At 39.9% G+C, this 23,705-nt stretch overlaps 1 protein-coding gene across 3 annotated transcripts in view; it reads left to right on the top strand.

Moving 5' to 3' along the window:
• The first annotated feature begins 5,039 nt into the window (after positions 1-5,039).
• The window catches only part of ttpal (tocopherol (alpha) transfer protein-like), a 28,882-nt gene continuing 10,216 nt past the window's right edge, over positions 5,040-23,705 (top strand). The window contains exons 1-3 of one of the 3 annotated variants that reach the window (XM_063041421.1): positions 5,040-5,404; positions 9,440-9,917; positions 17,864-18,057. In XM_063041421.1, coding sequence (XP_062897491.1) covers positions 5,141-5,404; positions 9,440-9,917; positions 17,864-18,057 — 936 coding nt within the window. In that variant the 5' untranslated portion in view covers positions 5,040-5,140. Of the gene's footprint in view, positions 5,405-5,445; positions 5,580-6,021; positions 6,148-9,439; positions 9,918-17,863; positions 18,058-23,705 lie in introns of those variants that run through there. The other 2 variants (XM_063041423.1, XM_063041422.1) reach the window with 2 other exon arrangements.

A 23,705-nucleotide genomic window follows, 5' to 3' on the forward strand; every position in this document is an offset into this window, starting at 1 on the left:
TTGGAGATTGCATCTGATGTCATCTGGAGACAGTACATCATTCAGTTGAAAAGAGCAGAGACAATTGTAGAGAAGAAAGGTGCCCAGAGCTATCAGCACTTCTTCCTCTAGTCCCAGAGTCAACTCCTACAACCACCATAGAGGCCCTAAATCCTGGGGTTGATTCACAGCCACAAGTCTCAACTACCAAGCAGAGTGACCCCCATTGTCAGGAAGGATATTATCCCACAAGAGTAAGAAATCCTGCACACCAATTACATCTTTAGGCCTGTATGAGACAACTTAAAATTTAGTATATATATTTTCTTAGATGACTAGAGAGCAATATGTTACATATTTGAGTTGAGATGCATTCTATATTGAGTTGGATTTATAGCTGAGCAGGGAGGAGTATTGTGTAGTTCATATCTCAGTAATATTCGAGTAACATTGTAAATACTGTACATTGGTTGATTAAGCATTCTTTACTTTTTACATAATTCATACAGGTTAAATGTAAAAGTATGTGAATGGCATACTTCATTACACCACCACAGCATATGTGCAGGCCTCACTAGAAGTAAAACTAGGAGTGTATAGGTTTATCCCCAGCTCTGTGTTTTTATTTTGATTAGTTTTATGTTTTGGAGTTACAAAACACTACAATACTCACTGATTAAGTGATGGGTCCACTCTCCCTACAAAGAAGGAGATACTTTCAGCTAACAAGGTAGTTTAATCACAGCTTATTTTATTTTCAGTGATACATGATGTTTAAATGAAACAAATAGTTCTTAACACACATTTTAACACTCATAGAGGATTTCTGATCTATAAAAATTTCAAATTACAAAAGAAATACAAACCACAAAGCATTTCCAACACAGGTACAATTCTTATGAAGTGGTAAAAGGACCAATGTGTTACAAAAGCTGAAGACTGAGGAATGAATTCTAGTTTTTCTTTCTGTAACCCCAATTTTCTGTCATCCTCTTTGTCATTCCTAACAATCCCCTATACTTCTGATATTTATGCTATTTTCTATAGAAGACACCATCTGCATGTGACGTTTTCCAGTCCTTTGCTGGGACAAATTAACTCACACAGATGGCCTTAAAAGCTTTGGCAACAGAAATCACAAATATCCACAATTAGTGCTGTGAGGGCTTACCCTATGAGTACATGGATATCCCAATTTGTAACCATGTTTGAGGACCTGTGTGACATATCCCCATTGTCTTGCATTTTGCTAATGGACACAAGTCTCCTGATCACTTTGCAAAGCTGTGCCTCTAACTTCAAACTGATTGCTGCTTACAATTTACATTAAGAACTGGAGACTGGTTCTCATTTACAACTAAAGACGGAGCAAAGAATATTTGTTAAAAATTTAGCCTTATCACCAATAACCCTTTGGAAAGGTCATGCCACCAAGCTATAAAGCTGAGTTTAGCAATAAACCTTTCGGGCCCTGAAAATCCATCACATGAAATTTCCTAGATTCTGGGAAGGTTCCAGATTAAAAACAGCCAACGTATTGACCCTACTCGAGAAAGGAGTGAAACAGTAAGCAGGAAAACATACACCAATTAACTTGCCATATCTGATTTGAAAACTACTAGAATCCACTATTAAGTAGATAGCAGTAGCACATTTAAAATTTTGCAATGTAATCATAAAGAATCAATATGGTTTTCCAAAAGGGAAATTTTGTTTGACAAATTTATAATGAAGAAGTAATGAGGAGGAAGGATAAAGAGGAACTTCCAGACCTTGGGCTTATAGATTTCCGGAAGGCATTTAATACGTTGAAAGGTTGCTACACCTTGAGAGCTCATGTTACAGTGGTTAATACGTACCATGATAGAAGTCTCAAATGCTTACAATCTATATTAATGGCTCAGATGAAGGGACTAAGTATATGGAAGCCAAATTTTCTGATGATACAAAGATTAAGTGAGGAAGATGAATATTCTGCAAGGACAAGTTGTGTGAATGGCAAATATTTGGCATTAGGGTTATGATGTGGTGAAACAAGCGGGTGTTCAGTGCCGTCTAGCAGCCTCTCACTCACTGCCACTGGAAGAAGGTGCCTGCGTGTGACAGTCTTTCTGTCGCTCTTCCACTCGCTGATCCCGGAGGAAGGTCCCTGCGTTCACATGGTCTCTCCCTCCTGCAATGCTCTCAGAAGATAGTGCTGGAGACCTGGCTCTTGAGCAAGGTTTAATTGACGCGGTTTGTGGATGGGACTCTAGTTCACACTATGATGTGTTTCTGGTTTCTGGTCGCTCCTTTCCTTTAATTTTGTTGCTATTTTGGGCGATTTTGATTGGGACGGCCTGCAGATAATGAACAACTCAGCACGAGATTGAACTAGAACTGAGCAGAACTGAATAAACCTGGACTCTTTCAATATTGTGTTTTATATTCTGTTGTGGTTTTCTGCTGTTTGCATAATTTGTTTTATTTTGCTTGTTGGGTGTGGGGGAGTTGATGTTGTTTCTTTGAACGGTTTCCATGGTTTTCTTTGATTCATGGCTATCTGTGAGAAGACAAATCTCAGGGTTGTATACCACAAACATACTTTGATAATAAATGCACTTTGACTTTGAGATGTGAAGTTATCCACTTTGGTGGGAAAAGTAGAATAGTAAAATATTGTTTAAACAGAGAGAGACAACCGAGGGATTTGTATATCCGTATATAGAACATAGAAATCTACAGCACGTTGCAAGCCCTTCAGCCCACAACGTTGTGCCGACCATGTAACCTACTTTAGAAACTGCCTAGAATTTCCCTAGTGCATGGCCCTCTATTTTTCTAAGCTTCATGTACTTATCTAAGAGGCTCTTAAAAGACCCTATTGTATCCACTCCAACACCACCGCCGGCAGTGCATTCCATGCACCCACCACTCTCTGTGTGAAAAACTTAACCCTGACACCCCCTTGGACTATTTCCAAGCACCTTAAAATTATGTCCCCTCATGTTAGCCATTTCAGTTCTGGCAAAAAGCCTCCGGCTATCCACACGATCAATGCCACTCAACATCTTATACGCCTCTATCAGATCACCTCTCATCCTCCGTCACTCCAAGGAGAAAATGCCAAGTTCATTCAACCTATTCTCATAAGGTACGCCCTCCAATCCAGGCAACATCCATGTAAATCTCCTCTGCACTCTCTCTGTAGTATCCACATCCTTCCTGTAGTGAGGTGACCAGAACTGAACACAGTACTCCAAGTGGGGTCTGACCAAAGCCTTATATAGCTTTAACATTACCTCACAGCTCTTGAACTCAGTCCCATGGTTGATGAATGCCAACACACCATATGCCTTCTTAACAACACTCTCAACCTGTGCAGCAGCTTTGAATGTCCTATGGACGTGGGCCCCAAGATCTCTCAGATCCTCCACACTTCTAAGAGTCTTACCATTAATACTATATTCTGTCTTCAAATTTGACTGACCAAAATGAACCATTTCACACTTATCTGGGTTGAAGTCCATCTGCCACTTCTCAGCCCAGTTCTGCATCCTATCGATGTTCCACTGTAACCTCTGACAACCCTCCAGACTATCTACAACACCTCCAACCTTTGTATCATCAGCAAACTTACTAACCCACCCTTCTACTTCTCCACCCAGGTCATTTATAGAACTCACAAAGAGAGGGGTCCCAGAACAGATCTCTGCAGAACACCACTGGTCACCAACCTCCACGCTGAATACGAACCATTTACAACCACTCTTTGCCTTCTGTGGGCAAGCCAATTCTGGATCCACAAAGCAAGGTCTCCTTGGATTCCATGCATCATTACTTTCTGAAGTAGCCTTGCATGGGGAACCTTATCAAATGTCTTACTGAAATCCATATACACTACATCCACTGCTCTACTGTCATCAATATGTTTTAAGTTTCAAAGAATTCAATCAGGCTCGTAAGGCACAACCTGCCCTTGACAAAGCTATGCTGACTATCCCTAATCAGATTATGTTTCTCCAAATGCTCATAAATCCTGCCTCTCAGGATCTTCAACAACTTGCCCATCACTGAAGTCAGACTCACTGGTCTGTAATTTCCTGGGTTATCTCTACTCCCTTTCTTGAACAAGGGAATAACATGTGCAACCCTCCAATACTTCTCCCGTCCCTATTGATGATGCAAAGATCATCGCAAGAGGCTCAGCAATCTCCTTCCTCGCTTCCCACAGTAGCCTGGGGTATATCTCATCTGGTCCCGGTGACTTATCTGACTTAATGGATTTCAAAAGCTGCAGCACATCCTCTTTCTTAATGTCTATATGCTCAAGCATTTCAGTCCACTGTAAGTCATCCCCACAACTACCAAAGTCTTTTTCCCTGGTGAATACTGAAGCAAAATATTCATTAAGTACCTCCGCTACCTCCTCCAACTTCATGGATACATTTCCACTATCACACCTGTTTGGTCCTATATATGTGAAACTCTATGCGTTGAGAGGGTTTGATGAGGTGGACACTGAGAAGGTGTTTCCTTTCAGGGGTGAACCAGAATTACAAAACATAGTTTCATTATATAAGGAGCCCCAATTATGAAAGAGATTTTTTTTCCTTTAGAGTGCTTTGAATATTTGGGATCTCCTTTCCCTATGAACTTGCTGAGGAGAGTGAATTGTCAAGCACACTGAAGGCCGAAATAGATTTTTATTAGTGGTATACAAGGATGCGAGGAATTGCACGAAACAGGCAGGATAGTGAAGATGAAGATCAAATAAGCAGGCTTCCTCCTACTCCCACCTTTTAATGTTAGTGTGCTTTAACAGTTATTTCCTCATTGAGTGAATTGTAAAGTTCAGAATTTAGCAATTTACCCTAACTAGTGAGTCCTGGTGTGTATGCGACTCCACATGTCCCCTCGTCTCCTCTTCTCCTCCTATTCAACACAAATTTCTAAATGTGAAAATATCTTCTAGATTCTTACCCCATCAAAAACTCTTCATCAATTTAAAGATCATGACACCCTTTAATCTGTGAAGCATATCCGCCTATCCAATTCACTTGCTGCTCTACCACAGATGCATTTTATGTTAAAATGAACAATTTTTCTGTTTTTAAATAGGCTGGCAAACTGCTCTGCTCTTTTCAGTGAAATCTCAGCCTTCATTTCAAAAAGACAGTAAATGACGGCCTGGCTGGATGTTTGTGCTTTACGTCCTCATGCTTCATTATTAGGTTTGACGCCCAGTCACTCGCACGGTTGTTGCGCAGCCCCTACCAAGTCTGTCTGTGCTGCTCTGAATGAGCTGTTGGTGGCGCCGGTGTCCACAGAGTTGCGACTGAAGGTGAAGCAGTGCAGCGTAGCTCCTCTCTCCCGGCTGTCAGTCTTCCTCTCCCCGCTGTTTGTGGAGTTCTGTCACCCTCACCCCGGCCCCGCGACCGGCCAGGTTAGTGATGCGCGTCCACTTTACCTGATGTAACCAGTAACCCTTCCCCGGGCCCTGTATGTGCAGACCGGCTCTCCCAGGGACGCAAGTCACCTTTGTTACGTTGTTCCATTACAAATCTACCTTTTCCCACCCAGGATCAGACGCCAGGGCTGAATGACAGCACTGTGACCGTGTTAGTATTTTCGCTTCCTACTCTGCCACGCCACAAATGTAATATGTCGCGAAACGCAAATACTTCCCGGTTGTGACCCAATGACTGTATCCTGTGCATTTATCAACTAGCTTACCCTTATCGGGCAAAGTGTATCTCACAAACTGCTTTTTTGGTACGCCCTTCCCCTAACAATGTCGCATGATCATTCCGATAGCCAGTTGGAGGTACAGAATATATCGGAGGCCTTTAAGAAACAAACACTGATATTTAAACAAAACATACTGCCATTTGCATGTTTGCTTGGTTTTGTTCTGTTTCACTGTGCTTCCTATCCTTAGGAAGGTGAAAATCCGCACCAATGAATAGTTTTCATTTCTATGGAAATGCTTGACCGGAATGAGGAAGTCTCATTAAATGTGTTGTCTAAACAGTAGATTCCACGGGGGAGGGGAACAGCAAAATGCGGACGGCGGGCTTCCGAGAACCAAAGGAACAGAAGATTTTGTAGAAACTAGAGGGCGTGAACGTAGACAAAATGGTCAGGAGAGTGGTGGTGGGTCACTCCATGCTCGCAAACGATTGAAAGGTAATAGGGTGCCTGTGGAGGCGAGATCACTAAGGTGTGGCAGATCTCTGGAAAAATGTCAAGTCAGTTTGAGGTCAGGGAGCCATTGGTAACGAGGAAGAATCTTGAAAAATATGAAAGCAAAGAACGGACAATCGCAGATAATGCTGCAAAAGACTCGGTATCTTTGAAGAAAGAAAATAAAGTTGATGAACTTCCAGTTCTATTACAGCTAGAGAATGTGGTTTTCTCGTTGTTACTGTAATTATTTCATTTAATCAGCCCATTTTGTAACAAAACTGACTGAGTTGGAAAGTTGGCCCTTGTAATTTTTCCACATGTGATTCTCCTATTGTATTCCAGTGAACTTGTTTTAAGATTTGCAGCATCTATGGTGACTTATTTTCCCCTAAAGTCTTGTATCTCAGTTCCAACACCTTATCACCTTTGCTTTCATCCAGCCCTAAAGACTAGCTTTATTTGTCACATGTACATCAAAACATCAGGTGACATGTGTCATTTTTGTCAAATCAAGTCAGCAAGGTTTGTGCTGGGGGCAGCCTGCAAGGGTTGCCACTCCTCTGGTTCCAGCATAGCATGTCTACAATTTACCCATCCTCACCCGAACCGTGTGTCTTTGGAATGTGGGAGGAACCCACACCATCACAGGGAGAATATACGAAACCCTTACAGACAATGGCAGGAATCAAACGACAATCTGTGATCACTGTGCTTCTGTGTCTTCTCTCTCCTCCAGACTGAACTTCTGCTATTAACCAGCCTTCATCACCTACTATTGGGCAGCGCCATCTTGATTCACTGTGTCAGTCAGTCTCTCTTGTCTTCATCCTCTCATAGGTGTTCCTTTGTTATCTCCATTCCTACCCCTTCACTGCTATTTAAATCATGTTTGATTTATTTGGAGACACAGGAGGGTGGAGATACTGGAATCTGGAGGAAAAGGAAAATAAACTGCTGGGTGAACTCACTGGGCCAGATCATTGGAGGGAAACTGAGAGTTGACATTTTGGGTTGAGACCTTTCAACTGACTGATTAATGATCCAGTGCTGATGCAGGGTTCAACCTGAAACATCGTCAGTTCCTTTTGCCTCACTGATGCTGCTCGACCCCCTGAGTTCAAGTTCCACATTCCAACAACTGCAGTCTCCTGATTTATTTGATTAATGATTTTTCTCAGTTCTAATGGAAGATGCTTGACCTGAAATGTTAATGAAAGTTGCAAAATGCTTTGCATAAGCTATACATCACTGAAAAACCAGTCATTGGGCCTGAATAGCCAATGCTAGCATTTATGCTCCATTCAGGTCTTCACTTAATGTCATCAAACAGCATGGAAGCAACCCTTCCAGTACTTTATCCATTTTCTGGCCATTATAATTATCTATACTGATACCATTTTCCAGCATTTGGCCTGGTACTTTCTTTGCTAATTCTTTCTAAATATTTAACCTTGTGAGAGTACTTGCCTCCACCACCACCGATAGGCAATGTCTTCCAAATTTCAGCTGCACAAGATGAAAAATTCTTCCTTAAAATGCTTCTACAACGTCTGCTCCTTACTTTAAACTCATGCTTTCCAGTTATAGACTGCTAAAGGGGGGGAAAAAAATCACAACCTCATTAATGTGTGCACCTCCATCAAATTTCCCCTCTTTTTAACCACTTAATGGAAAATAATCCAATCTGTTGATCTCTCCTCATAACTGAAAATATTCCAGACATGATCTTGCATGTAGTCTCAGTTCTGCATACGGAGCTCCATTTGTGGTCTAAGAAATGCTTTATTTAGTACTACACTGATCTTCCTATTCTTAATTTTATTTTTGCCCTGGCTAATGAGGGCAAGTATCCCATAATCCTTCTTAATCATTCGATCTACCCCTGAGCATGATCATGGCATTTGATTTCATAGATGATCAGGTGAGTTTAGAAGGAAGTAACCCTGGTATGGAGCTGTTGTGAGGGAGCATAAACCTGGGGGTCTGCCAGTAATCAGAGCTTCACAAGGTATCATGAGGTTAATGAAACGCAGAACACGAGTGAAATTTAAGCTGGTCACAAAAAATTCAAAGAGGAAATGAAAAGTGAAACAAGAGGGTAAGAGGAGAGCATAATAAATGACTGCTAGCAAACACAGAAGATAATCCAAATATCTTCATGCTTTCAGATGGAAATAATTTTGTCATCATGAACTGATGAGAACTAAACTTTTATTTCTACTATTACCATTTTAAAACCACTTCAAAAAGTTTTGCGTTGTTGATTGGAATGCAAGTGACATACCAGATCATAATTACCATGCAAAACTGCAAAACCCCTTTTATTAATGACGTACCAAATCAATATGACTTTGTAAAAACCGCCAAACCCCTTTTTGCCTCAGAAATTCTTTTATATTTGGAAATTCTTGATTTTATGATAGAAATTTCATATTGTTTCTTTTATTAAGTTGGTTTGGATTTATTTTTTTAAACACATTTTTTTGCACTCAGGACTTTATCTAACTTTCTGTTAGAAAACTGTTGCTCATTTCTTGGTATGCTGGCTGCCAGAATTCCTCGGTGTTTGGTTGTTTAGCCTGCTTGGTGACATCATACTGGATTTACATCAAGGTCAGACTTTAAACAACATGGGGATTACTGGCTATAGCTGAGGCCAATGGAGATTAAAAGAGATTCCTTCTGGGGTAGGGGACTAACCTAACTAAGCCTACTTATACCCTTAGAAAACTATCATACATTATGAATCATAGAAGGTGATAATTATCTGAAATAGAATAACTAGACACGCAGTGTCTAGGCAGTTGTTGCAATGTTTGGAACTATTGTTTTTAAAAACTGGCCACGTGAACAGCAATTTGAAAATCCAGACAGATTTACTTATTTGCTTTAGCAAAGCAATACTAAAACACCCACGGTGTTGGTAGATTGGAACTAACCTTCCATTTTCAGAACATTGCAATGTATATTAGAACAGCTTTTTATCAGACCATTTTGTAAGCTTATCTGTTAATGCTAATAAAAAGGAGAAGCAAAGACCTTAGACAAAGTATTGGAGTATCTGAGCCCTCTGCAGCTATTTAGGAAGCATAGGAAAACATAATGCAAGGTTTGAATATGTACCCGTGAACATCAGTTCTAGAGTTCCTATAAATAATTTGATAGTGTAATTTTTCCACAAGGTATTAGCAGGTGAAGGAGACCACCATTATCACTAATTGCAATGTGTTCACATACAGTATACTAAGTAATGTGAAAACAACTCTTTTGACTTGTTTCTCTTTCCTTTTAGCATTTTATAATGGAGGCAGACTCTAGTAAGTTAGCAAAAGCAGAAGAGAATGCCTCCTGCAACGGGGATGCCACTACATTGCCAACAGACCTTGAATTACAAGCCTCCCCCAAACCACAGGCATATGTATGCACATTGAGTCCACAGTTGATTGCTAAAGCACAAGAAGAGCTTCAAGAGAAACCTGAATGGAGACTTCGTGATGCACAAGCCCTGAGAGATATGATTTTGAAGGAAGCTCCAAACCTAAATACCCGTTTGGATGATGCCTTCTTGCTACGATTTCTCAGAGCACGCAAGTTTGATTATGACAGGGCATTGAAGCTTTTATTGAATTATCATGCAAACCAAAGAACATGGCCTGAAGTGTTTGCCAACTTGAGGCCATCTGCAATAAAGCATGTGTTGGATTCTGGATTTCTTACTGTTCTGCCTTATCCTGATCCACTTGGACGGCGTATTTTGGTAATTCGACCAGGTAAATGAACAAAACTCAGAACTTTTGAAAAATGTGAGGGAGGTTTCAATGTTAAATTGCAAACATCTTCATCATAATTTTAAATTTGAGTAGAAATCTAAGATGTACACTGGCAAAATTGTATAAATCTTTCCGAACTGGAAAGGGTAGCAGGATTCTAGTCATAGATATAGATAGTCATACATCTTTGTGATGAATCAGAGGAGCACCTTAGTGACATTACTGCAAACTGAAGAAACCTTTTCATAATTAAAAACATAAGATTGTTAATTGCAGATCAGAGGATATCTTAGCCAACATTCATTGATGAAAATGTTTAGCAGCAGACTGGTAAATTGCAGAATCCTACAAGGCTGAAGGAGGCCAGCTGGCCTAGCAAAGTTCTTCTGGTTCTGTCTACGTATGTATCAGTTCCATTTCAAATGCTACAGTTGAATTGGCTTCCAATACAAATCCAGGCCGTGGATCCAGACCCTAACCACTCTCTCATTCCATAAAATATTTCCTTTTCCTCATATTATTTTTGATTCTTCTTTCAAACACATTCGTGTTATATTCTATGGTTCATGAAGGTTCCATGAACGGAACCTGGTGTTCTTTATCTGTTTATCCTTCATGATTTGAACTACTTTAGCTATATTCTTTTACAACTTAATTTTTTTCAAGCAGAACAATAGCTAAAGATACTTGAAATCTCTTCTGGACTCTCTCCAACATTGTTATATCTAAAGTGTGACACCCAGAACTAGTCATAATAAACTTTGTTACTATACCATTGTGTTATAAAGGTTCATGGTGATTCTTTGCCCTTATACTTAAACCTTTTGCATAAAGCGGATAATTCTGTATGGGTTTTTTAAACTACTTTTTCTATCTGCGTCCTAGTTGTCAACAAATTCTGCAAATATCCTCCAAGATATTTCCATTCTTGTACCCTTTTATGATCTCTGCACTCTAGTCCATATCATCTCTTGTTCTTTCTAACAAAACGTGATCTCCACATTTCTCTGTATTAAAATTAATCTTCCATTCTATATGTCCAGCTTATCTATATGTCCTCAGTCTATTATTATCCTCCTTTCAGTTCACTGTATCTCCATATTTTGTATCATTAACACGCTTATAAATTGCACTGTGTGCCCAAATTTAAGGGATTAATATATGTTAAGCAAAGTAGTGATCTTAGAATCACTGAAGTACATTTTCCTTTCCTCCAGCCTAAAAAATATACACTCAATGCTTCATGCTAGTGGCCTTAAAGAGAAAAAGAGTGTCTTTGCCCTGGATGTTGTACCCTTTACCCCAGATGGTTTTCTTAGGAATTCTCTAATACACTTTAAGAGTTGATTGCTTTCTTCAGTATTTCCTCAAATTTTTTCAGAATTTCAAAGGACTTGGTCAATGCATAGTGCTGTTAATTTCAGAAAGTACTTGCAAATCAAAATATATTAAATATGTGAACTTACAAAATGATCGTAAGTGAAATTAGAAATCTACTTGTCCAATTTGTAGGAATTTTTTCATGCCTGGAGAAATGTCCACTGTTTATGTCATGTATCCAATTTTTTACCACATTACCAAACCACGCCTCAAAACCCACCTTTTATTTCTGTGGTTTTCAATTGTCGTGACAAGCTAAATATATGGCACTCTATCTAAAACCTTTTGAGAGTCTATATATATTAGATCGACCACATTTCCCTCAGCAATCTTCTCTACTACATTGACAAAACCTGTACCAAATTAAGACAGAATTAGATTTTAACAGATTCATGCAGATTCTCTCTAATTAAATCATAATGTAAATAACTTCTAATTCAGACTCTGATCATTCTTTTCAGTTTTTCCCCCACTGATGAGTTTAAATTGCCAGATCTACATTGATCTTAATTATCCTTATATCTTTGTTCAAAACAGCACTTAAGTATTTGCAATTTTGGAGTCCCAATCTAGAGACAACTCACTGAAATGAACTTTTCTGTTTACTCTCCACTTAGAAACAGAAGTTTATCCAGAGGAGAACTTTACCATGATTACTGCCAGTACGCTATGTACTGTTTAGTTTGCAGGTTGACTTGACTTATAGTGTGGTATTTATCAACACATGTTGAGCTGCACAAAAGTATGACAACGATAGATAAGGTGCAGTGGGAGATGTTTCTCTAGTATAGATATATATATAGCCAGAGGGCAGAGGCTTAATGTATGAAATACGAGGTCACTAAACTGATTTTCTGGAGCATATTTTCCAACCCCAAGGGTTGTTCAGATCTGAAAAACAGTGCCTGAGAGCTTGATGAAGGTAATTATTCTGATAACATTTAAAAATTTTTCAGATGAGCACTTAAAACACCACGGCACAGAAGGCCACGGATGGCACTGGACAACCGGATTTTGGTACTTGATGGTAGATATGGACATGGTTGAAGTGTCTTCTTCCATGGCACACTACTTTAGATCTCTATAATGTCATCTATAACTCATATCAATTACTTTAAACCTCTGTCCTCAAATTATAGACATCCGTGCTGAGGAGAAAGATTTCTCATTTATTAATCCCCACAGTCACTTGTGGAATAATTAAGAGAGTTCTCCCGTAAACATGCCAGATTAAAATAACTAATTGAAGCCATCACCTAAATGAAGATTTTTTTCCTAAAACTAAAACAAATAGAAACTAGCAACACACATCAAAGTTGCTACCTGGCCTGCTGCGTTCACCAGCAACTTTGATGTGTGTTGCTTGAATTTCCAGCATCTGCAGAATTCCTGTTGTTTACAAATAGAAACTATTTGTTTTTTGCTGTAGAAATGTTTATTTCTCTGTTATTTGCTGAAAATTATACCATTCCATTTCTATCCTTTCTTCAGCATAGTATTTTTTCAATTTCTGTTTATCATTTTTAATGATACACTGTTGCTAAATTATAATAAAAGAATATATCGAATAGGCAGACCACAAGACATAGGAGAAGAATTAGGCTATTTGGCTCATCGAGTCTCCTCCACCATTCAATCATGACTGATGCTTTTTTCCCCTCCTTCGTCCCAGCCTTCTCCCCATAACGTTTGATGCCGTGTCCAATCAAGAACCTATTAATCTGTCCCTTAAATACACCTAACAGCCTGGCCTCCACAGCTGCCTGCAGTAACAAATTTTACAAATTCACCATCTTCTGTCTAAAGAAATTACTCTGCATTTCTGTTTTAAATGGACGCCCTTCAGCAGCCTACCCATTTCCTCAACACTAGCTGCCCCTCCACCAATCTTCATATTATTTGCAAATGTGGCGACAAAGCCATATATTCCATCATCTGAATCATTGATATACAGCATAAAAAGAAATGGTCCCAACACTGACCTTTGCAGAACACCACTAGTCACTGGCAGCCAACCAGAAAGGGATCGTTTTATTCCCATTTGCTGCTTCCTACCAATCGGCCAATGCTGTAACCATGCCAGTAACTTTCCTGTAATATCATGGGCTCTTAAATTGGTAAGCAGCCTCATGTGTGGCAGCTTGTCGAAGGCCTTCTGAAAGTCCAAATATAAAACATCCACTGCATCCCCTTTATCAATCCTACTTGTAATCTCCTCAAAGAATTCCACCAGATTCATCAGGCAAGATTTTTCCTTAATGAAACAATGCTGACTTTGTCCTATCTTGACCTGTGTCGCCAAGTACTCCATCGCCTCGTCCTTAGCAATTGATTCTAACATCTTCCCAACCACTGAGATCAGGCTAACTGGTCAATAATTTCCTTTCTGCTGCCTTCCTCTTTTCTTAAAGAGTGGAATGGCATTTGTAATTTTCCAGTCCTCTGGCACCATATCAGAGTACCATGATTTTTGAAAGATCATTACTAATGCCTATATCATCTCTATCGCTACCTCTTTTAGAACCATCGGGTACAGTTCATCTGGTTCGGGTGACTTATGTACTCTTAGGTCTTTCAGATTTTTGAGTACCTCTTCCTTGTAATAGTAACTGCACTCACTTCTCTTCCTTCTCATATTACAACATCTGGCACACTGCTAGTGCCTTCCACAGTGAAGACTGATAGAAAATACTCATTTAGTTCATCTGCCATCTCCTCGTCCTCCATTATTATTTCTCTGCTCTCATTTTCTACCGGTCCTATATCCACTCTCATCTCTATTTTTTACATACTTGAAAAAGATTTTACTATCCACTTTGATAATGTTTGCTAGCTTGCTTTCATATTTCATCTTTTCCCTCCTAATGATTCTTCTAGTTGTTCTTTGTAGGTTTTTAATAGCTTCCCAATCCTCTATCCTCCTACTAATTTTTGCTTTGTTGTATGCCCTCTCTTTTGCTTTTACAATTAGCTTTGACTTCCCTTGTCAACCAAGGTTGTACTATTTAGCCATTTGAGCATCTCTTCATTTTTGGAATACGTCTATCCTGTACCTTCCTCATTTGTCCTAGAAACTCACACCATTGCTGCTCTGCTGTTATCCTTGCCAGTATTTCCTTTCAATTTACTTTGGCGAACTCCTCCCTCATACCACCATAACTTCCTTTAGTCCACTGAAATACTGCTACATCAGACTTTACTTTCTCCTATCAAATTTCAAGTTGAACTCAATCATATTGTGATCACTGTCTCTTCAGGGTTTTTTTTTTTACTTTAAGCTCCCTGATCACCTCTGGTTCATTACATAACACCAATCCAGTATAGCTGATCCCCTAGTAGGCTCAACAACAAACTGTTCTAAAAATCCATCTGGTAGGCATTCAACAAACTCACTCACTTGAGATCCATTACCAACCTTTTCCCAATGGACCTGCATGTTAAAATCTCCCATGACGATTATAACATTGCTCTTTTGACACACCTTTTCTATTTCCCATTGTAATCTGTGGTCCACATCCCAGCTACTGGTGAGAGGTCTGTATATAATTGCCATCAGGGTGCTTTTACCCTTGCAGTTTCTTAACTCAACCCATGAGGTTTCAACATCTTCCGATCCTATGTCACATCTTTCTACCAATTTGATGCTGTTCTTTACCAGCAGAGCCATGTCACTTCCTCTGCCTGCCTTCCTATACCTCCAATAAAACGTGCAACCTTGGTTATTCAGCACCCAACTACAGCCATGACTCAGTGATGGCCACAATGTCATACCTGACAATTTGTAATAGTGCAACAAGATCATCCACCTTATTTCTTACACTCCGTATAGTGGGACATAACACTTTGAGTACTGTATTTGCTATTGTTTTTGATTCTGTGTCCCTAATACACTGAGACTTACCCTGCTGGCTGCAATTTTGTCCTATCATCAACTTTCCCCTCCTGACAATCAGACTGCATGCTATCTTTGCTCTTTTTACCATCCGTCAGGCTATTTGGTCCACCGGGCTTTTGGGTATTTATGCACAAATCAACTTAGTGTGAAAAAATAAAGTTTTTTTTGTCTGTACTGTAGATTGGCTACACATATTCCACACTATATATCTTAAGATCTTCTCAGAAATTCTATAACATATTTTAACAGCTGATAATTTGGCCAAATTTTCTGCTTTTAGGTGTCCAGTGAACAGCGAAAGACTTGGTCTCAAAAAAAAACATCTGTATACCTGATTTTTTTCAATTACCTGAAATATTAATACAAATATGAATATACTAAATAATTGCAATTCATCTCATATAGCTAGTAATTCCAGATTTGGAAAGTTTTTTTTCCCATTTTATGTTTTCACATGAACAATGGAAAAATTGTTTATGAACTTGTGTTTCTGAAATTATGTGCTTATAAACCATAGGTTGTCAGTTCCATCAAGTTTGCCTCCAACTTCCACTCTGCCTTCAAATTTACTTGACCCATCTTTGACACCTTTCTCCCCTTTTGCGATCTTTCTGAATCCCTCTTCGGAGACAGGCAATCTACTTATATTTTAAAAACCTACTGACTCTTGAATTTATCTTGATCTTTCCACCCTATCACTTATAAAAATCAGGACTAGGACTGCCAGACTGCTTCTTCCCTTGGGCTGTGAGACTAATGAATACCCTGTCATCACCAAGGTCTTGTCACTGGGACAGCGAGCTGTTTTCTCTACTGTTTACTGTTTACTTGTGTTGCTCTTTACTATATACCTTTTGAATTATATTTCATTAACTTATTGATAGTATAACATTTTGGTTTATGTGCTGTGTGTGACATATGTCGTATGGGTCCAGAGGAACATTGTTCTTTTTGGTTGTCTGTACAGCATGTACAGCCAGATGACAATAAACTTGAACTTAAAAATGCAATTCCCTTTTCTAAGTTCCCCAAACTCCGTGGCATCTGTTCTCACATGAGCTTTCCATTCTTGAGTATCTGAGGAGTCCTCCTTTTTCAACGAACATGGTTTCCCTTCCACCACCATCAATGCTGTTCTGACTTGCACTTCCTCCATTTAAGTGTGTTAATGAGATGAAAATTATCACCTGCCCTCATCCCATCTCCTGTCACCATAACAGGGATAGGGTTCACCTTGTCCTTGTCACCACCCCACAGACCTCCATATCCATCACGTCATTCTCAATAACTTTTGCCATCTACAATGGGTTCTTACTACTAAGCAAATTTTTCTCTTCCCCCACCTCCCATAGGGATTTCCATAGAGATTACTCTCTCGGTAACCTTCTTATCCACTCAGCCCTCCCTGCTGATCTCCCTCCTGGCACTTAACCCTGAAAGCATGGCAAGTGCTAAGCCTGCTCCTGCATCATCTCCCTCGCCTTTATTCAGTCCTTCCAGCAGAGGCGACACTTCACCTGCGAGTCTGTCAGGGCCGTTTATTGTATCCTGTACTTCTGGTGCGGTCTCTTCTGCATCGGTGAGACCCATTGTAGATTGGGGAACTGTTTCATCAAGCACTTTTGTTCCAAACACCTCAAAAGGTGGGCTTGCCTGATGGCCACCCATTTCAGTTCAGCTTCCCATTCCTTTTCTGACATGTCTGTCCATAGTCTCCTCTACTGCCACAATGAGGCCATACTCAGGTTGGAGGAGCAATACCTCATATTCTGCCTAAGTAGCCTCCAATCCAATAGTGTAAGCATCAACTTCTGGTCATTTCTACCCCCTCCCCTTCTTTTGTTTTGCATTTCTCATTCTGGTTCCTCTTTCAGCCCTTCTCGTCACCTGCCCATCACCTCCCTCTGGTGCTCCTCCTTCCCTTTCTCCCATGGTCCACTATCCTCTCCTATTAGATTTCTTCTTCAGCCTCCTACCTCTTCCACCGAACACTTCCCAGCTTCTTACTTCATCCCCCCCTTCCTCACTCGTCCACCTTTCCCCTCAAGTAGTTTCATCTATCACCAGCCAGCCTGTACTCCTTCCGCTTCACCCACCTTCTTATTCTGGATTCTTTCCCCTTCTTTTCAGGCAGGAGACGATGATGCATAAAAATGAGAATGAGAAACATTTTCTTCCCCCAGGCCATTAGGCTTCTGAACTTTTGGCTGCATCGTATTCGAAGTGTCACTGGTTAATCTGTTCCATATCTTACAAAGTTTAATATTAATACTCAAGTTTGTTATATATGTGTGATGCATCTGTAGAGTTTATCCTTGCTTTCATAAGTTATCTTGTGTTATGTGTGCTACTGTGCTTTACACCCTGGTTCAGAGAAATGTCTTGTTTCTATATACATTATATGGTTATATACCTTATATACATGTATGTAGTTACATGACAATAAACTTCACTTGACTAGGCTTGATTTTTCCAACTCTGGTGAAGAGTCTCTGCCAGAAACATTGACTGTTAACTCTCGTCCATAGATGCTACCTAACTTGCTGAATTCCTCCAGCAATTTGTGCATGTTGCTCAAGGGTTCCAGCAACAGCAGAATATCTTGTGTATATGGGAAACTGTGTTAATGTGATCTAAATTATCACTAAAAACTTGTGTTCTGATGTTCTAGGAAGGTGGAAAATTTCTGATTATCCCATCACAGAAAACATTCGTGCCATTTATATAACGTTGGAGAAGCTTGTTCAGGCAGAAGAGAATCAAGTGAATGGAATTGTCATTCTTGCTGACTACAGTGGAGTTACATTGTCTCAGGCTGCTCAACTTGGTCCATTCATGGCCAAAAAGGTCATTGGAATTCTTCAGGTAAACATAGATCTTTTCAGGGGTATGATGTTTTTCCAGCATTAGGCAAATCTACCAAAGTTCCTAATGCACTGCATCTATTAAATTTCTCTTTCCATATAATTGTGGCATATAAAAATGTAGTCCTTGAGACATTCATGGTGATGTATTAACCATCATTCTGTTTGGAGGTAATTAAGGTCTCGAACTTATTTTGTACTAAAAGTTCCATACCTATTTCTTTAAAATCAGAGACCAAGTCTTTCAAATTAATACAAAGTTTAATAAGGTTCCCAAGGACTATTTCCATGCTATAAGACTTTGTGATTCTGTGACTAGAATATGTAATTGCAGTCAAATTGCTTTTGATAATTCATTAAGAATCAGTTTTATCATACTACTTTGAATAAAAATTCTGTGTTACCGTTGTGCTAATACGAACTTTCTGTATATTCTTAATCTAAACTTAATTCTTATGTTAGTCCTTTCTGAAATTTTCTACAGTCACAGAAAACAATTCCCTTTTCTTCCATCCCTGGATGTTAAACCACTTGGTGTTAGTACATGTAGGAAAATGAGGTGGAGAGGGCCTTCACAAATCAACCTGTCACAATTTCCAACTTAAAGAGATAGAAAGCTGGGCAGTATTCTCTGTGGCACATGATCATATGTGTTTGATTTTAATCTATTTATTTCATATCAAACAATGCAATTTGTTTGGGCGTAAGAACTGAAGATTTGTTAGAAGATGTCTTTACTGTTATATACTGATTGGAACTATTAACAGTACTTTAAATCAGATCAATACAAGGTATATAGAGCTGCTACAAAGAAGAGAAAATCTGCAAATGCTGGAAATCCAAGCAACACAAAATGCTGGAGGAACTCAGAAGGCCAGGCAGCATCTATGGAAAAACGTACAGTCCATGTTTCGGCCCAAAACGTTGACTGCTTTTTTCCACAGATGCTGCCTCGCCTGCTGAGTTCCTCCAGCATTTTGTGTGTATAGTTGATGCAGCTTATTTTCACCCCTTATCAAATAGAGTATTGAACATGGATCTTGTCATATGATTTGATGTTTTTTTTTTAATTTGTCCACTGGGTCCAGGCATTACTGGCAAGACCAAAATTTAAAGCCATCTTAGATTATGCGAACCATTTTCTTGAATCTCCAGAGTCCATGTAATGAAGGTATTCCCTCAGTTCAGTTGGGTAGAGACCGTCAGTGTTTACACCAGAGATGATGAAGGAATGTATTTCCAAATCAAAAAACTGTGAGACTTGTAGTGGAACGTGCACATGGTGGCATTCCTATGCAGCTGTTGGCCTTGTCCTCTGGATGGTAAAGGGTTATGAGCTGCTGTTAAAAATTAGTAGTTGAGTTGCTGCTAAAATGCATTTTGTAGATGTGTTACTCTTTAGCTTTGGTTTATCAGTAGAGGAGGGAGTCGATGCTCAAGATGGAATACCAACTAACTTGGGTTGTTACACCAATTTTTCTAAGTAAGTTTTTTATCACACTCCTGCATTGTACTTTTAGATTCAGGAACAGCTTCTTCCCCTCCACTATCAGATTTCTGAATGGACAATGAATCCATGAACACTTCAGTAATTTTTTCCCTCTCTTTTTGCACTACTTGGTTTTTTTTATCTTTACTTCTTACTGCACTTTATAGTTTTCATTACTATGTACTGTATTGTACTGCTGCTGTAAAGCAACAAATTTCACAACATCTGCCGGTTAATATTAAACCTGATTCTGAAAATGAGTCAGGAGGTAGCCACTTGTCACAGATAATCCAGGCTCTAAATTCTTGCATTCACTGTTTTTTACCCATTTAAGATTGGGGTTGACCCCAGGCCATCAGTAATTTGGAATCCACAACAGTTGTGCCATTGAATGTTAATAGAGTTGCTGATAGGCTCCCACGTGCTGCCGGTAGAGCAGTAGTGATTTATTGGCCCATATACACTGTGAATATTAATGCTACTTCATTATCTCAGGAGTTCCAAGTGAAACTGAACTTTGACAAGCCATAAGGGAACATTCCCCTCAGATCTAATCACACAATATAGGTCATTGGTGGCACAGCTAAAAAAAATAGTGGGTAAAGGTTACAGTCCTGAAGAGATTCTGTGGTGATGGCCTGTGGCTGAAATAGAAACATAGAAAATAGGTGCAGGGGTAGGCCATTCGGCCCTTCGAGCCTGCACTGCCATTTATGATGATCATGGCTGATCATCCAACTCAGAACCCCGCCCCAGCCTTCCCTCCATACCCCCTGACCCCCGTAGCCACAAGGGCCATATCTAACTCCCTCTTAAATATAGCCAATGAACTGGCCTCAACTGTTTCCTGTGGCAGAGAATTCCACAGATTCACCACTCTCTGTGTGAAGAAGTTTTTCCTAATCTCGGTCCTAAAAGGCTTCCCCTCTATCCTCAAACTGTGACCCCTCGTTCTGGACTTCCCCAACATCGGGAACAATCTTCCTGCATCTAGCCTGTCCAATCCCTTTAGGATCTTATACGTTTCAATCAGATCCCCCCTCAATCTTCTAAATTCTAACGAGTACAAGCCCAGTTCATCCAGTCTTTCTTCATATGAAAGTCCTGCCATCCCAGGAATCAATCTGGTGAACCTTCTTTGTACTCCCTCTATGGCAAAGATGTCTTTCCTCAGATTAGGGGACCAAAACTGCACACAATACTCCAGGTGTGGTCTCACCAAGGCCTTGTACAACTGCAGTAGTACCTCCCTGCTCCTGTACTCGAATCCTCTCGCTATAAATGCCAGCATACCATTCGCCTTTTTCACCGCCTGCTGTACCTGCATGCCCACTTTCAATGGCTGGTGTATAATGACACCCAGGTCTCGTTGCACCTCCCCTTTTCCTAATCGGCCACCATTCAGATAATAATCTGTTTTCCTATTTTTGCCACCAAAGTGGATAACTTCACATTTATCCACATTAAATTGCATCTGCCATGAATTTGCCCACTCACCCAACCTATCCAAGTCACCCTGCATCCTCTTAGCATCCTCCTCACTGCTAACACTGCCACCCAGCTTCGTGTCATTCGCGAACTTGGAGATGCTGCATTTAATTCCCTCATCCAAGTCATTAATATATATTGTAAACAACTGGGGTCCCAGCACTGAGCCTTGCGGTACCCCACTAATCACCGCCTGCCATTCAGAAAAGGTCCCGTTTATTCCCACTCTTTGCTTCCTGTCTGCTAACCAATTCTCCACCCACACCAATACCTTACCCCCAATACCGTGTGCTTTAAGTTTGCACACTAATCTCCTGTGTGGGACCTTGTCAAAAGCCTTTTGAAAATCCAAATATACCACATCCACTGGTTCTCCCCTATCCACTCTACTAGTTACATCCTCAAAAAATTCTATGAGATTCGTCAGACATGATTTTCCTTTCACAAATCCATGCTGACTTTGTCCGATCATTTCACCGCTTTCCAAATGTGCTGTTATCACATCCTTGATAACTGACTCCAGCAGTTTCCCCACCACCGACGTTGGGCTAACCGGTCTATAATTCCCCGGTTTCTCTCTCCCTCCTTTTTTAAAAAGTGGGGTTACATTAGCCACCCTCCAATCCTCAGGAACTAGTCCAGAATCTAACGAGTTTTGAAAAATTATCACTAATGCATCCACTATTTCTTGGGCTACTTCCTTAAGCACTCTAGGATGCAGACCATCTGGCCCTGGGGATTTATCTGCCTTCAATCCCTTCAATTTACCTAACACCACTTCCCTACTAACATGTATTTCCCTCAGTTCCTCCATCTCACTGGACCCTCTGTCCCTTACTATTTCTGGAAGATTATTTATGTCCTCCTTAGTGAAGACAGAACCAAAATAATTATTCAATTGGTCTACCATGTCCTTGCTCCCCATAATCAATTCACCTGTTTCTGTCTGTAGGGGACCTACATTTGTCTTTACCAGTCTTTTCCTTTTTACATATCTATAAAAGCTTTTACAGTCCGTTTTTATGTTCCCTGCCAGTTTTCTCTCATTATCTTTTTTCCCCTTCCTAATTAAGCCCTTTGTCCTCCTCTGCTGAACTCTGAATTTCTCCCAGTCCTCAGGTGAGCCACTTTCTCTGGCTAATTTGTATGCTTCTTCTTTGGAATTGATACTATCCCTAATTTCTCTTGTCAGCCACGGGTGCACTACCTTCCTTGATTTATTCTTTTGCCAAACTGGGATGAACAATTGTTGTAGTTCATCCATGCAACCTTTAAATGCTTGCCATTGCATATCCACCGTCAATCCTTTAAGTGTCATTTACCAGTCTATCTTAGCTAAATAATAGGTTTCAAGTAAACTTACTCTGAGCTGGGTATAACCAGCCACTGGAGAGTGTTGCTCTAATTCCCTGTGATCTGATGTTGAAGTCATTTGGTGCCTTGCCATTCCAATGCAGCAATCTCTCATCTCCCCTTCGGGAATAGCTTTGTCCATATTTGGACCATAGCTAGCTGTCATAAGATTCTGGGAGAGTCCAATTAGATTGCAGATGAATACATGATGATCTGTAATTATAATTTGGTGGGATTGTTGATTTCAACATCGCCATTTTGGCACATCCTGAAGGAGAGACCAATGGGAGCTATTTGGTTGAATTATTCCTGCTTTTTGAACATGATATACTAAGGCACGTTTTTAGGGTTATTATTTTCAGTTATCTTATTTAGAGATTCAGCATGGTAACATGTCTCTTCCGGTCCAGCGAGCCTATGCCCCCTAATTACACCCATTTGACCAATTAACCTGCTAACCCATGGGTCTTTGGAATGTGGGAGGAAGCCCATGTGGTCATGTGGAGAAACTCCTTACAGACAGCAGTGGGACTGAACCCAGGTCATTGATGCTGAAATAGCATTATACAATCCACTACACTACCACGCTGCCCAAATTGTTATTGTTATACTTAAACAATTCAAATCTCATATGACAGAAAATAAAATCAATAATCTGGAATTTTAAAAAATCTAGATATTGGTATTGATAGCAACACAGCTGCTGGATTGTTACATAAGGTTATCTGGCTCACGAATGTCAAGGAAGGAAATCTCCCATCCTTATGTGGTCAGGCCCATTTATGATTCCAGACCAACTTATGTGATTGATTCTTAAATAGCATCTGAAATAGCTCAGCTAGATACCTATTTTATGGGCAGTTAATGATGGGCAATAACATTTGCCTTGCCAGTTATCCTGGAACACAAAAACAAACAAATTTAAAAAATTAAGCTGAGATACTGTGAGGTGCCACAGCCTTAACTACATGCAGAGCAGCCAAATGTTTCTTAATATCCACTGGATCTAGGTCTGACTAACAGGACTCTTCAACAATAAAAATAAAAGTAGACTATAAAGAGGAAGAAATTTAATAGGTTTGAATTTATGGATTTTTTAAAGTTCTTAGTAGTTACTCGGCAACCGTTCCCAAGGAAACCACTTTTCATTAGCTTTGAATGCTGCATTTGATCCATGTTGAATGAAATATTGCTGTTGACCCAAAGTATCTGCTGCTCAATGAAACCTAATAATTACAAAGCTAGCCAGTATATAACATAATCATCACAAATTACCATTAATTCAACCAATTTTCCTCTTCCTACAAAATACTTCAATT

Source organism: Mobula hypostoma, chromosome 2 (assembly GCF_963921235.1).
Source record: "Mobula hypostoma chromosome 2, sMobHyp1.1, whole genome shotgun sequence".
NCBI lineage: Eukaryota > Metazoa > Chordata > Chondrichthyes > Myliobatiformes > Myliobatidae > Mobula > Mobula hypostoma.